Source organism: Erpetoichthys calabaricus, chromosome 3 (genome assembly GCF_900747795.2).
Source record: "Erpetoichthys calabaricus chromosome 3, fErpCal1.3, whole genome shotgun sequence".
In the NCBI taxonomy this organism is placed as follows: Eukaryota; Metazoa; Chordata; class Cladistia; order Polypteriformes; family Polypteridae; genus Erpetoichthys; species Erpetoichthys calabaricus.
The window spans coordinates 295,149,907-295,165,208 of NC_041396.2; the positions used below are offsets into that span (position 1 = coordinate 295,149,907).

At 46.4% G+C, this 15,302-nt stretch overlaps 1 protein-coding gene across 1 annotated transcript; it reads right to left on the reverse strand.

Moving 5' to 3' along the window:
* Positions 1–2,600: 2,600 nt before the first annotated feature.
* On the reverse strand, positions 2,601–14,734 carry krt8 (keratin 8). Its single transcript, XM_028798546.2, has 9 exons — positions 14,190–14,734; positions 11,035–11,255; positions 9,447–9,507; positions 9,083–9,178; positions 7,951–8,115; positions 7,433–7,558; positions 6,269–6,489; positions 4,401–4,450; positions 2,601–3,319 (listed from the first exon to the last, which is right to left on the reverse strand). Exons 1-9 carry the CDS (start codon positions 14,634–14,636, stop codon positions 3,039–3,041), a joined length of 1,668 nt encoding a protein of 555 aa, XP_028654379.2. The 5' UTR covers positions 14,637–14,734; the 3' UTR covers positions 2,601–3,038.
* Between the last annotated feature and the right edge of the window lie 568 nt (positions 14,735–15,302).

Genomic DNA, 15,302 nt, shown 5'->3' on the forward strand with positions numbered 1-15,302 from the left:
CTTTGTTTTATATTTGTCTATTCTTCTTACATTGTTCTGCTGTCACTTCCTTGTTCTGCTGTGTCTCCCTTCCAAACTTCTTACAGGGAGGTTCCTCCAATAGGTTTAGAGTTCCTTATATTTTTATGAAAAAGTACAAACCAAGTAGCCATACGACCCCAACCTGACGTCTCCCCTAAACATCTGCAGGAGAATGCAGTGACTTGGGAGGGTGAGATGTCACAAGTTGGAGCTCCGAGAACTCCAGTGGCATGTGTGCTTTATGCGCCTTTTACCGTACTTCTTCTTGAAATATCATTACGGACCACTTGCTATGAATTTCATGAGATGGTGCAGCAATTTAACTTGATAACTGTGCTTACAAGTAATAATGATAATACAGTAACTGCTTGGGCGGGTGGGCAGATGTCAAATGTAATGCCACTGTTATCTATTTGCTGCTGGCCTGTGGGACTGTCACTTGTGAGAGACATCGGTTGGTTGTGTCCCACTTGGTTGCACATGCTGTACGCAAATGGGGGTCCCTGGATTTAGTGTGCAGATGTCCTTTAATCCTGGGAACCAGTGAGCGTCTAGTAATACCAAAAGTGCCACCTGAGCAGATGTCTCACCAGTGGGCGACATTGATGCATGCAAGGTAAAGATCACATCTTACAGTAAACACATTACAGGGGACACACACGGGGGTCCCCGGGTTCAGAGTGCCGCTGTGCCAGGTAGGATGTCCTGTAGAGCCACTGGCTGAGGCAGCCATTCTGTAATCCTGTGACCTAGTGAGATTCTAGTGACACCAAAGGTTCCACCTGAGCAGATGTCTCACCGTTGGGTGACACTGATGCATGCAACGTAAGGATCACATTTTACAGTGAACACATTACAGGGGACGCTCACAGGGGTCTCCAGATTCAGAGTGCAGATATTCCAAGGAGAACGTCCTGTAGAGCAACTGGCTGAGGCAGCCATTCCTGTAACCCAGTGAGCTTCTAGTGACACCAAAGGTGCCACCTGAGCAGATGGCTCACCGGTGGGTGACATTGATGCATGCAAAGTAAAGATCACATTTTACAGTGAAGACATTACAGGGGACACAAACGGGAGTCTCCAGATTCAAAGTACAGATGTCCTGTAATCCTGTGACCCAGTGAGCATCTAGTGACACCAAAGTGCCACCTGAGCAGATGTCTCACCAGTGGGCGACATTGATGCATGCAAGGTAAAGATCACATCTTACAGTAAACACATTACAGGGGACACACACGGGGGTCCCCGGGTTCAGAATGCCGCTGTGCCAGGCAGGATGTCCTGTAGAGCCACTGGCTGAGACAGCCATTCATTAATCCTGTGACCTAGTGAGATTCTAGTGGCACCAAAGGTGCCACCTGAGCAGATGTCTCACCGGTGGGTGACATTGATGCATGCAACGTAAGGATCACATTTTACAGTGAACACATTACAGAGGACACAAACCTTCTCCAGATTCAAAGTACAGATGTCCTGTAATCCTGTGACCCAGTGAGCGTCTAGTGATACTAAAGTGCCACCTGAGCAGATGTCACACCGGTGGGTGACATTGATGCATGCAACGTAAGGATTACATTTTACAGTGAACACATTACAGAGGACACAAACAGGGAGGGGTCTCCAGATTCAAAGTACAGATGTCCTGTAATCTTGTGACCCAGTAAGCGTCTAGTGACACTAAAGTGCCACCTGAGCAGATGTCTCACCGGTGGGTGACATTGATGCATGCAACGGAAGGATCACACTTTACTGTGAGCTCATTACAGGGGACCTGAATTTGAAAGAAAAAAAAATCTTTTAAGGGGAGCGCTTTAGGTATCGGACCACTTGTGCTGTCTGACTGGCTCTCTTGTCTGGCTTTATATTTTAAATGGCACGTTACAAAGAAGGGGTGGCACGGTGGCACTGCATCTCAGGTCCTCCCTGCCTGGAGTTTGCATGTTCTCCCCGTGTCTGCGTGGGTTTCCTCCCACAGTCCAAAGACAAGCAGCTCAGGTGGATTGGTGGTCCTAATTTGGCCTTGGGATGTGCTTTGCAGTGGACGGGCACCCTTCCCAGGCCCTGCGCTAGCTGGGACAGACTTGGTTCCAGTACCCCCTAGCGTGTTCGGGGGTCCTGTAATCCTGTGACCCAGTGAGCTCCAAAGATGCCACCTGAGCAAATGTCTTAATGGTGGGTGACATAAATGCTTGCAAAGTAAGGATCTAATTTTACAGTGAAGACATTACAGGAGGTGCAAATGGGGGTCCCTGGATTCAGAGTGCACATGTACCAGGGTGTTTGGGGCTTACAGAATGACTGGCAGATGGCAGTTTAGCTCACAAGGATCACATGAAAGCTGAGCGGTTGGCTGATTTGTGGGTAGCTGGCAGTGTGGCATCGTGTTTAAGGCCCCAGATGTATTCATTGCTTTCTCCTCATTCTTTGTGTGACCCTCAGCGAGTCCCTTAGCCCCCCTGTTCCCAGTTCCTGTGTGATGAATGCTGGACTGGTAATTTGCCTCAAGGTGGCCGGCTAAGACACAATTCTGGGTTGATGGAAAACGAATAAATTAAGAAGAAAACACAGGAGACGGAGAGGGCGTTCCAGTGGGTCCAGTTTATTTATTGGTTTTGGATAAATGGAAGACAATGCAACACCCCCCCCCCCCAAACCCCACCTTAATAAAAGATCAAACCAAGAGCGTCGAGGCTCTGGAGGCACACATCATATCACAAGTTGGTGGGGGAGTCGGTCGATGGGGGGGGGGGGGTCTCATCAAAGTGGGGGCATTCTTAGCGTGTTTACAATAGAAAGAACAGTGTGGCCGAGAGAACAGGAGAGTCTCGTATCCAGAAGTGACCCGCAACATCGCACTCGCGTCAAGAAAAGAAATTCAGGGCCGTGTGGAGAAGTCAGCGTAGAGAAGGGTGCCTCAGAAATGCCACCCCAATTTCCCCCCCCCAGTTCTTTTTCTTCAATAGGTGGAAGAACATAGCTGCAAGATTGGCGGAGCAAAGCTGCCCGGAAGATGTGGCTTATTCGTGGAGGACTTGTGAAGACTCAGATATCACCTTGCCATCGTGGGCCTCGATCACTTTAAGGATGACGTTCTTCCTGGGCTTTGAGCTGCTGGTGGTACTGCTGGTGCTGTAGCTCACGCTTCCGCTGCTTCCATATCCAGGGGCGTAGCCGTAGCTGCTGCCGCCCATCAACCCGCTGCCGCTGCCGGCAGAGAACCCACTGCCGGCAGAGAACCCACTGCCACCGGAATAGCCGCGGGTGGCACTCTCAAGACTGAATCCGCCATAGGAGGGAGCTGGAAAAGACGGAAGCAAAGGTGGCACACGTCAAAAAGCTGCCAGGTGTGGGCATCAGACATTAGAGCGGAGGGATTGCATTTACAGCCAGGTGGCTCAAAAGATGGCATCGGCCGGTTTTTGTGGCCTCTGAAGGACTGTGCTTGGTGCCCACTTTCTTGCTTTGGAATGATCACACTATTAGGACCTTACGAAAAGACCAGGCATCCCATGTCTGCACCCCACAGATAGATAGATAGATAGATAGATGTGAAAGGCACTATATGATAGATGGGTAGAGAAAGGCACTATATAAGATAGATAGAGGAGCTGGAAAAGACGGAAGCAAAAGTGGCACACGTCAAAAAGCTGCCAGGTGTGGACATCAGACATTAGTGCGGAGGGATTGCATTTACAGCCAGGTGGCTCAAAAGATGGCATCGGCCAGTCTTTGTGGCCTCTGAAGGACCATGCATAGTGCCCACTTTCTTGCTTTGGAATGATCACACTACTAGGACCTTACGAAAAGACCACAGATAGATAGATAGATAGATAGATAGATAGATAGATAGATAGATAGATAGATAGATAGATAGATAGATAGATAGATAGATAGATAGATAGATATGAGAGGCACTATATAATAGATAGATAGATAGATAGATAGATATGAAAGGCACTATATCATAGATAGATAGATAGATAGATAGATAGATAGATAGATAGATAGATAGATAGATAGATAGATAGATAGATATGAGAGGCACTATATAATAGATAGATAGATAGATAGATATGAAAGGCACTATATAATAGATAGATATGAGAGGCACTATATAATAGATAGATAGATAGATATGAGAGGCACTATATAATAGATAGATAGATAGATATGAAAGGCACTATATAATAGATAGATAGATAGATATGAGAGGCACTATATAATAGATAGATAGATAGATATGAAAGGCACTATATAATAGATAGATAGATAGATAGATAGATAGATAGATAGATAGATAGATAGATAGATAGATAGATAGATAGATAGGAAAGGCACTATATAACCAATAGGCGGGTATAGAGAGGTGGCGCTCTTACCTGCGGAGCTCTGTTTGGAGATGCTGATGGCCTGAATTCCACTAGCCAGCCTGGAAAATGAAAAGAAAAAAAAAAGGAGAGGTCAGTCAGCCCCCTGATACTATACTAACAGTTTTTCCATGCATATTTAGGACCACCAGCCCAGTTATTGATCTGCTCAGGAACAGAAGTGTTAACCATGCAGTTCATTATTATTATTATTATTATTATTATTATTATTATTATTATTATTATTATTTAATGCTGTGGGACCCCCCATGTGTCTGGACCCTCGACATGATCTGTGGTTCTGGGCTCCTAGTAGTTTCATAACCGAACGCAAACCAGTAGTGAGAGAGAAACGTACACAGACACTGGGAAAAACTTTCAGACTGGGAGAACGGGAATGATGCCCCCCGCAGTCCCACTTATACTTTTAAGCATCTAAAGTAACACACTCAGGGGTCACACAGCAAGGCAGAGGTTTGGGATCGATCTGGCAGCCCCCCCTCTTCAATGAGCCACTGGTGCCGACCCCCAAAAAAAGTGAGATAGAATGGGTCGTCTCCTCTTGTTTTAAAGCCCCCCATGTGTGTATCCCGGTGGGTTTTCTCTGTAATTTTGTGTTTGTACTCCTCGGGTCTCAGTGGGTTTTCTCCCATAGTTACTTAACTGGTAATGAAATGATCAAGTGTGTGCCCACCTTGCACAGGTTCAGGACCCCCTGTGACCCTTAAAGCTTGTTCACTACGCAGATGGCTGCACAATGGAGACATGGCATTCAAGTTCTGGGCAATTTTCGGCCGAGCTGAGTTGTGTCTGCTCTGTGTACGAATACACAGAAACAAAATCAATGAAAGAAGAAGAAGAAGAAGAAGAAAGTCCAGTCGGGGAGCTCATTGGATCGGCGAGGCTTTCCTGCTACTCGGTGGTCACGTAACCCCCAGTGAGGTTCATCTTAATTTCTCTTCTAATTTCATAAGAATATTAGATGGAAGAAGGAAATGCTTCCCGTGTGGGAGAACATTCCCAAATGCGTCATTGTGGCCGGCAGCACGTTGTACTCCTTTGTAACGGAATCCTTCCCATTTTCTGGTGGTCCGTCTGTGCAGTTTTAAGTGTAATCCGTTCCTGACACACGTTTGTATTTTAATTTTACCCATCACTTTGTGTGTTTGTCGCCATCTCTCAGTTGTCTGTCATCTGCCTGTCACCTTATATGCTGTTAACGGGGCACTCAAACAAGAAGGATCACCGTGAAAAGATGGGACACTTTTGGAAAGGCAGCAGAATGTAGCGTGCAACGTTACAGGGGTCTCCTCAGTTAAGTCCTTAGCATGACTTTTGGGATCGAAAGAAAAAAAAAGAAAAGGAAGAACACAAAGGAAATGCCATGTAGACAGCAACCAAGCATGGGGTTCAAACCAAGAAAGCAGGGGACGCTAACCACTGCACCGCCATGCTGCCCTGTGTTATGGACTCCGTTTATAAAATCTGTGCAAGGTGCTCAGTGAAGAGCACTGAAAAGGGCCGACTGTCATGCGTTTTAGTTGGCCACACACTGCACATGTGCAATCAGGAATGAGGTGCCGAGTTCTTTATGTCACCTTGTACGATTTCTTGTGTTAGGGATTTGTGAAGTTATTGCATACCCTTGGGGTCGGAGCGCAGGGCCAGCCATTGTACAGCACCCCAGGAGCAAGTGCAGGTTAAGGGTCCAACAGAGCAGGATCTCCATTGGCAGTAACAGGGATTTGAACTGGCAACCTTCTGAATACCAACACAGACCCTCAGCCTCAGAGCCCCCACTCCGCCCCGAGAGAGCGAGTTGGTGACACAGAATGGCACCTTACATGACGGTCAGCTGAGGACCACTCCATTAAACTCACCTGCTCTCCTCTCCCTCCAGGAGTTTTCTGTAGGTGGCGATCTCGATGTCCAGAGCGAGCTTGAGGTTCATCAGGTCCTGGTACTCACGCACTTGCTTGGCCATGTCCTGCTTGGCTTTTTGTAGGGCGGCTTCCAGGTCAGCAATGCGGGCCTTGGCATCTTTGACTGCCAGCTCGCCACGTTCCTCCGCTTCTGCGATTTGGTTCTCCAGGTTGGCTCTCTGCAAGAGAAGATGGGAGGAAATATGCTGAGGACTCCCTTTGTCTTTTGTCACACACCCTAGAGGCCACATATATCTGATCAGAAACAACCTGAGGGCCTTCAGGCGAGCTGGAAATAGAGAATGCCAGGACCGAAAAGTGCTAAGGGCTGGGGTGAAAAAGCAAGTCACCCATACTTGAGTCATGAGGCCAAACGCCGACTTGAGAATATGAGAGATAGATAGATAGATAGATAGATAGATAGATAGATAGATAGATAGATAGATAGATAGATAGATAGATAGATAGATAGATAGATAGATAGATAGATAGATAGATAGATAATGTGAAAGGCACTATATACAAAGTGATAGATTCATAGATAGATATGGAAGGCACTATATATATATAACAGATAGATTAGGGCTATATACAAAGTGATATTACAGCGTGTTGCCGTATGTACCACATGGTGAACCACCTGGATTGAGACCCGAGTGCAGCCATGCCACGGGCGACACCTCAGCACAACTACTATACAGTGGGAGGTTGTGGCTGGAGTGACAATCCTGCCACCAACAGCCAAGTTTGCCTTGTGAAAGGCACTATATAATAGATAGATAGATAGATAGATAGATAGATAGATAGATAGATAGATAGATAGATAGATAGATAGATAGATAGATAGATAGATAGATAGATAGATAGATAGATAGATGTGTAAGGCACTATATACAAAGTGATAGATGGATACTTTACTGATCGCAAGCCTTTAGTTGAAGCCCAGCACAGCCTTTCTGCCCCAGTGCTGCCGATTCTTGCTCTCCTCACCAGGAGCCATCTTGTTTCATGAGTTGGACATGTGAGCGCTTAGGTTTGATGCCCGTCATTCTCCCCGTACATCATTCACGTCACATCTCACACCTTATCGTGAGAATCTTGTGGTGACCATACGGGTCTTACCTGTCCTTTCAGGGCCTCGATCTCAGCCTGGAGCCTCTGGATCATTCTGGTCAGATCTGAAATCTCTGTCTTGGTCGCACGAAGATCGTCACCGGCTTTTCCGGCAGAAGCCTGCATCTCATCAAACTGAAAGGGAGGAAAATACCAGTTAGCTTGGACTTTTTGGGATTGATGGGAAACACGAGGGCTGGGGGGGGGGGGGTATGGGGGAGTCGGCCGTTCGTGTCCTGATCTTAACAGAGACGGGTTGGTAATCTGCCTTTTTTTTTTGAAGTAGGTCATCATGAGAAGAATGAAGTGCCACTCAGTGTGGCCTAAGAGCTAATAGGACACCTGCCAAGGCTTACAAAAAATAAACACTGAAACCATTATCTGAAATAATTACACTTCATACACCACTGTGAACTTGAGTCAGTATAGGTGACATGCCAGCATGGTGGCTTTTGTCCCGGTGTCCCTAAAGCTCTTGTTTTTTTTTGTTTTTTTTTTATTCAATGAAAGGTACAGCTGGTACCCACCTTAGACTTGTACCAGGTCTCTGCCTCTGCCCGACTGCGGTTGGCAATGTCTTCATACTGAGCGCGCACTTCCGCCACAATCGAGTCCAGGTCCAGGTTTCGGCTGTTGTCCATTTCCACAATCACAGAAGTGTCTTTGACTTGGTTCTGCAACTCATGGAGTTCCTGTCAAGGGCAGAAGATAAAATGAAGCCATTTGTGTTTAACTAATGTTGAGACACTATAGCTAGCTGGAATGGGCTGCAGCTTCCCTGTGACCCTGCTCAAGATAAGCACGTTTAGAAAATGGATGGATGGATGGATGGACAGTTGAATGGATGGATGGATGGATGGATGGATAGACGGTTGATTGGAATTGGCTCCAGCTTCCATACCAGCCTGCTCCTGGATGAGCAGGTTTAGAAAATGGATGGATGGATGGACAGTTGGTTGGATGGATGGAAGGATGGTGGGAATTGGCTTAAGCTTCCCTGTGACCCTATTAAAGATAAACATGTTTAGAAAATGGATGGATGGATGGATGGATGGATGGATGGATGGATGGATGGATGGATGGATGGAATTGGTTCCAGCTTCCCTGTAACCCTACTCAAGATAAGCATGTTTAGAAAATGGATGGATGGATGGATGGATGGATGGATGGACAGTTGGTTGGATGGATGGAAGGATGGATGGAGGGAATTGGCTTAAGCTTCCCTGTGACCCTACTCAAGATAAACATGTTTAGAAAATGGAAGGATGGATGGATGGATGGTTGATTGGAATTGGCTCCAGCTTCCATACCAGCCTGCTCCTAGATGAGCAGGTTTAGAAAATGGATGGATGGATGGATGGGTGGGTGACATGAAAGGCTTTAATTAGGGTGCATGCTGGTTGCTTTAGTTTCAGTTCTTATTTCTCCTGTTTCAAGGTGGGCTTTGCCCAGGCTGACTGATGAACGTGAATATTGGTCAGACACGCAAGTTAAGAATTTCACTGTCCCCTGTGCATGTGATAATGACACCAGCATCAAGATAGCTGCCCCCCCCCCCCTGTATGCTTCTACGTCAGCTTCCTATGCCCCTCTAGTGTGCGTGTGTGGCATGAAACAGCGGGCACGCCAAGCTTGTGGCCATTGAGAGGAGACCCCTACCGCCTCGTAGAGCTGTCTCAGGAAATTGATTTCATCCGTAAGGCTCTCCAGTTTGGCCTCGAGCTCGATCTTGTTCATGTAGGCTTCATCCACGTCCTGCATGGTGGAGACAAAGAGACAGCATTGAGGAGTGAGTATAAAGTATAAAGGAAATGTGAAAAGACCAAACGTGACACGCAGCACTCATTTCCACCCACTAGAGTGAGCACGTCTGCTATGGGAGTCTCCTGACCCCCAACATCACATCATTCAGAGGAGCTCATGGACCCTGCTAGGCTCAAAGGATTCCCACCCACAAGCAAACATCTCCCGTCTAGTTTTGTGACTGTCAATGATGGAGGACGGAGGCCAAGCCACTGCGTACCTTCTTGATGAGGACAAAGTCGTTCTCACATTCAGTACGCTTGTTGATTTCATCTTCATATCTGCAGGAGAAAAAAAAAAAAAAGCAGAGCATAAACATTATTATGGGGTGGTCATCTGGTCATCTTGGCGTGGCACCTCCCTTCATGGCGGCAGGCTGTTTAACCACAACGCCAAGAACTTAACACAGAAAAAGTGTTTTAGATTGGCTTGTTAGTGCAGAGCTGCCTGGTGTGTTTGTTCAGAAGGACAGTTTACAGGCGGGTTAAGTGACTTCCTCGGGGTCTCACCGCACCTCGGCATCCCGTTATGTAGCTGCTACATGACCTCACGCCATAAAGAGAAGGGAATTGGGCTGTGGGACCTGCCATCAATAAGGGGCCACACAGGCAATCTCATTTGGTGACAGACGGCCTTTTCATTTTCTTGCATTGTAGTCATTCTGGCGTGCGTTCAGATCACAGTGTGTGTGTGTCTGTGTGTGTGTGTGTGTGTGTGTGTGTGTGTGTATATATATATATATATATTTAAAGAGCTTCTGTAAAAAGACAGATTTCCTCCTTGGGACAAATAATGTTTTGCCCATCTATTATATAGTGCCTTTCATATCTATCTATCTATCTATCTGTATATTTAAAAGGCACAATCTATTATATGGGGTCTTTTATAACTATTAGGTACATACTTTACTGTCTTTCATATCTATCTATTGTATAGTGCCTTATGCTATAATATAGTTGTGAAAGGTGGCACTATACAAGTAGTGATAGATATGAAAGACACTATTATTGTCTTTCATATCTATCATACAGCACTGTTCATATGTATCTATTATATAGTGCCCTTTATTTCTCTCTGTCTATCATATAACACTGTTCATATCTAGTTATCACACATATAGTGCCTTTCATTTCTATCTATCATAACACTGTTCATATCTATTTATTAAATATATAGTGCCTTTCATAACTATTATATAGGGCCTTTAATATCTATGTTTCTATTTATCTATCATGTATATGGTGTTTTTAATGTGAATTTCCCCTTGGGATTAATAAAGTATCTATCTATCTATCTATCTATCTATCTAATCTATCTATCTATCTATCTATCTATCTATCTATCTATCTATCTATCTATCATATAGTGCCCTTCATATCTATCTATCTATCTTTTCCTATTTTCTATTATAATATTAGATTTTAACATCAGTTCACATATTGATTATAGCGCCTTTCATATCTAACTCCTTATCATATAGTGCCTTTCATATCTATCTATCTATCTATCTATCTATCTATCTATCTATCTATCTATCTATCTATCTATCTATCTATCTATCTATCTAATTCTGCTAATCCATGACACATAGCAGCTTCAATATTTCACCAAACTGCCCTTAGCTAATAACTTTTCCAGCCCTCTATGAGCCGTAACGCTTACTCCTAGGCCTACAGAGCACCAAACTGAATTTCAAAATGTTGTGCATGTAAAACGTTTTTTCTTGCCGTTTTCACTTGACAAACACTAGGGGGAGCTCCACTGTAGCAATGCATGCAGAGCTGGTGAGGAAAGGAAGCAGAACTCACTTGTTCTTGAAGTCTTCCACCAGGCCCTGCATGTTCTGGAGGTCGGCTTCCAGCCTTATCTTGTCCTGTCCCAGGGAGTCCAGCTGGCGGCGCAGGTTGGCGATGTAGGCCTCAAACATGGGTTCAATGTTGGATCTTGCACCACCAGCACCACCACCTTGCTCCTGCAGCAGATTCCATTTGGTCTCCAGCATCTTATTCTGCTGTTCCAGGAAGCGGACCTGAAATGTGGGGTGAAGAGAAACTTTTAAAAAATGAAGTCAGTATTGCAGCTTCTGAGAGCGCTGCGCCAAACTTTGGGATGTCACCTGGGCACATTGGAGCAGCACTGCCACTTCATTCACCTCAACCTTTACAATAGTGCCCATCTGCTTTTGTCAAACACCATGTTGTATACATCTGTTTCACTTCATCCATTATGTAAGTGGAGGCCTCGATCACATCCTTTCACAACCTGACAAACTTCTACTAGAATGACATTTACACAAACCAGACTTATTTTATAAAGCTCCTTTCAGTAGTCGGTGACCTCACAGAGCCCAGCTGCAGGACATCGGGTGTGTAGTTTGCATGTTCTCCCCCTAGTGGTGTGTTGGTTTGATTTTACGTGTTCTCCTGTCCCACCCACATTCCACTTTCAGTTGGATATGTGCGGGACTACGAGAGCGGGTGGGCACATCTGCAGACCCCTGCAGTGAACTGTCTTACAGTCCAGTGAGCGCCACTGTTACAGGCCCCCTGATACCCTAAACTGGAACAAGCAGGTGTGGAGTGTGTCATGTTACACCAGGCTAGGTCATGTGATGTGATGGATAGATAGATAGATAGATAGATAGATAGATAGATAGATAGATAGATAGATAGATAGATAGATAGATAGATAGATAGATAGATAGATAGATAGATAGATATGAAAGGCACTATATGATAGATAGATAGATGTGAAAGGCACTATATAATAGATAGATAGATAGATGTGAAAGGCACTATATAATAGATAGATAGATAGATAGATAGATAGATAGATAGATAGATAGATAGATAGATAGATAGATAGATAGATAGATAGATAGATAGATATACAAGGCTCTTTATCATAGATAGATGTATGTGAAAGGCACTATATGATAGAATGAGATATTTAATTCTCTAACAGGCAGAGAGATGTGAATGGCAATATATAATACATAGATGTATGTGAAAGGCACTATATGATAGAATGATAGATATTTAATTCTCTAACAGGCAGAGAGATGTGAATGGCACTATATAATACATTGATAGATAGATAGATGTGAATGGCACTATATAATAGAACTGCATTGTACTAACTGGCAGGTTAAGCTGCCCACCCACATTAATACAGAGATTCAGAGGTGGGGGCACTGGCTGAACTGGTACATTTGTGCTGCATTACTGTACTTTCGCCACTAGGGTGTGTGGTTTCATGCTTAAGGCATCTGACTTCAAACCCCCAAGATTAAGTTGGGGGGGGGGGGGGGGGGGGGTCAGTGCTCATTTCAATTGAAATATGAAGAAAAAGCATTAAAATGGTGGTCACAATTGTCAGTTCCTACTCTCAGTGTGACCCTGAGCGAGCATCTTGACCTACACAACGAGGCTTCAGACTTCAAGCCCAGGCTAAATTGTCCCCCATGGCTTAGTCATTCTGACACCCCCCCCCCAATAATTATTCCCCATCTCTAATTAGCCAACTATCTCCCTGACCCCCAACCAAGAGCTAATGTGTTGTGAGCATACTGGCACAAAATGGCTGCCATCGCATCTCCCAGCTGGAGTGCTACTGGTTGAAGGGGCTCCCCCACTCACTGTGTCAAAGGTAGTGAGAACAGCAAAATATAAATGTAAAGAATTATTCTTAATAATACCTCACATTAATAATGTCACGCTTTTCAGGGCTAACCACCATCCCAAAGTGCTGCATGCTAAAGCAGGTCTGGAGTGTGCCCTCCTATTAGGACCGGTGTGCCCCCCACGGTGTGTTCAATGCCATTTGTTCTGTAATCTGCTGGTTTTTAATCCCATCGTAACTAGACCACATGTCATTTGTTATTTGGCCCCATCTTCCTCTGACATTCCTCCAAGTGCCTGTCATGCACGTCAAGGCTGAAAGGAGTTACAGAACTTGACTGCCATCAAATGTCCTGTAATGTCTTACACAATTCCCTAAAGGCGCACATATACAGTATATGGACGTATGTACGCCATTTTTGAACATTAAGATGTTTTGCAAATGTGCAGTGTGGGCCTCATTTGCCCACCACTGTGTCCAAACTCCTGGTGGGAGGATTGATGCAAGGCACTGAAATACAAGAATCTGGCATTTTCATAGCCACATGGGGACACGACGCCGATTTGTGATGAAGCAGGGTGGCCTTCTCAGCTGCACTGCCCAAGAACGTTGGCAGTGGTGTGGCAAGCAATAAAATCGAGGAGTGGCCACCTGAGTGGCCTTCAGCTAGTAAAGGGAGTAGCCAGGGTGTGGCTGCCTGGATTAGAATGTGCCCTGGTATGAGCCCCCCCCCCCCCCCCCTTACTGGAATAAGGTGTGCCCCCCCCCCACCCTCTCATCAGTAAATCATTAACAGCTGTTTATGGAAGCCAAGTGACTTGAAAGAATCTGGAGACAGTGAGGAGTGCCCACCAAACAGACTGCTAAGTAACAAGACATAACACTGGGGTGGGGGGGTCACAGCACTGGGCACAAGTCAAGAACCATCCCAGGACGTGGGAGTGATCACCGCTTTACTCCTGCACACACACACCCTCATTTTAAAGCATGCAGTGTCTTCTAAATTCTCATTTGCGTTTGGCGTCACTTGCAAAAGAGCGATGGCCCCCTTCTGCGCCGACAGGTGACAGCGTTTCTCAGCTTGTGACAACAATAAAGCGAGCAGGCCCACTACCCGCCTTGAGTTTCACTGACCTGCCTCATGTATTAATTAACGGAGCCGGGCCACGTGCACCTTTCCAGTGAACATCCCCCCCCCCCCACTCGGGACGCCCATTGGAACAGCCTCACCAGGAAGGCCAGAGCCACTCTTTAACACATTCCTGCGCCCGCATCATGACTGGCAAGGCCCTTTCAGACACTTCTGCGATCGGGCACCAGATAAACTGGGAGGCCGACTCACCTTGTCGATGAAGGAGGCGAAGCGGTTGTTCAGGGTCTTGATCTGCTCCTTCTCCTGGGATCGGATCACCTGGATGTTGGGGTCGATTTCCAGGTTCAAAGGTGCCAGCAGACTCTGGTTGACCGTCACTGCAGAGATGGGGAGCGAAGCGGGACCTCCAAAGCCGGGACCACCTCCAAACCCGTAGCCACCTCCAAAGCCTGGACCACCTCCCATACTGGCGCTGGACACAAAGCCGTAGGCACTCCCGCCAGACCCTGCACCCCCGCCCATTCCCCGTGCCGACGACACAGAGCTGGCATAGCTGCTTCTAACGACCGATGGCCTGCTGGCACCGAAGCCAGTGCTTATTGAGGAACCCCTGGCAGGCCCGCCATAACTGAAGCTGCTGAAGTTCCTAGGGCTCTGCTTGGACTGGATGGTCTGGCTCTGGTATCTTATGGACATCTTGAATCTGCAGTAGGTGCCACGGACAGAAGAAGAGCTGGAGAAGCAACAGGTGCCTTTGAAGAAAGCTGCAGCGGGGTAGACCAGAAGAGTTTGGCTGCTCTCATTTTATAGCCGGTAGCCACCCATCCGAGGGGGGCGGAGACCACTGCTGAAAAGGGGGCCGTCCCATGCAGTTAAGCAACATGACACCTGAGCCAATGAGCAGAGAGAGCAGGCGAGGCATGTCGGGCCCTGCACAGCCGCTCTCTTGTTATCACCTGGCGGGCGGCTCTTCCCTCTTCACACGCCTGCCCACCACATTCTTTCTCGTTGTTCTAATCAAAGAGATCTTTGCAAGCGACAAGCCGGGGCAGCACCTCTGCTCTCCTGCTCCATGCCCACTGTTTGCTTTTCTTTACTTTTCATTGTTACAACAAATATTATGCAGGGGTCTGGACAGTAAAGCCACCACAGTGGATGGGGTGTGGCGCCTTCTCTGTGTCTTGCATGCCTTACCTGTCTCTAGTAAATTCTAGCAGGGTGCCCACGCCCTCTCAAAGAAAAAGCATTTCACTTGTATGTGCGCCAGCCCGTGGGCAGCCGAGTGAGTGAATGAGTGGGTGTGGGCGCACACCTCTTCTGTCTATGGTCTGATTTTGCCCGTGTGTGTGTGTACACGACTTA

Excerpts from the sequence above, each read along its gene's own strand:
- krt8 (XM_028798546.2), bottom strand. The coding sequence starts at position 14,636 with ATGTCCATAAGATACCAGAGCCAGACCATCCAGTCCAAGCAGAGCCCT. Across the intron at positions 11,256-14,189 it reads TCGCCTCCTTCATCGACAAG|GTCCGCTTCCTGGAACAGCA; the intron begins GTGAGTCGGCCT and ends CCCACATTTCAG. Across the intron at positions 9,179-9,446 it reads ACTTTGTCCTCATCAAGAAG|GACGTGGATGAAGCCTACAT; the intron begins GTACGCAGTGGC and ends TCCACCATGCAG.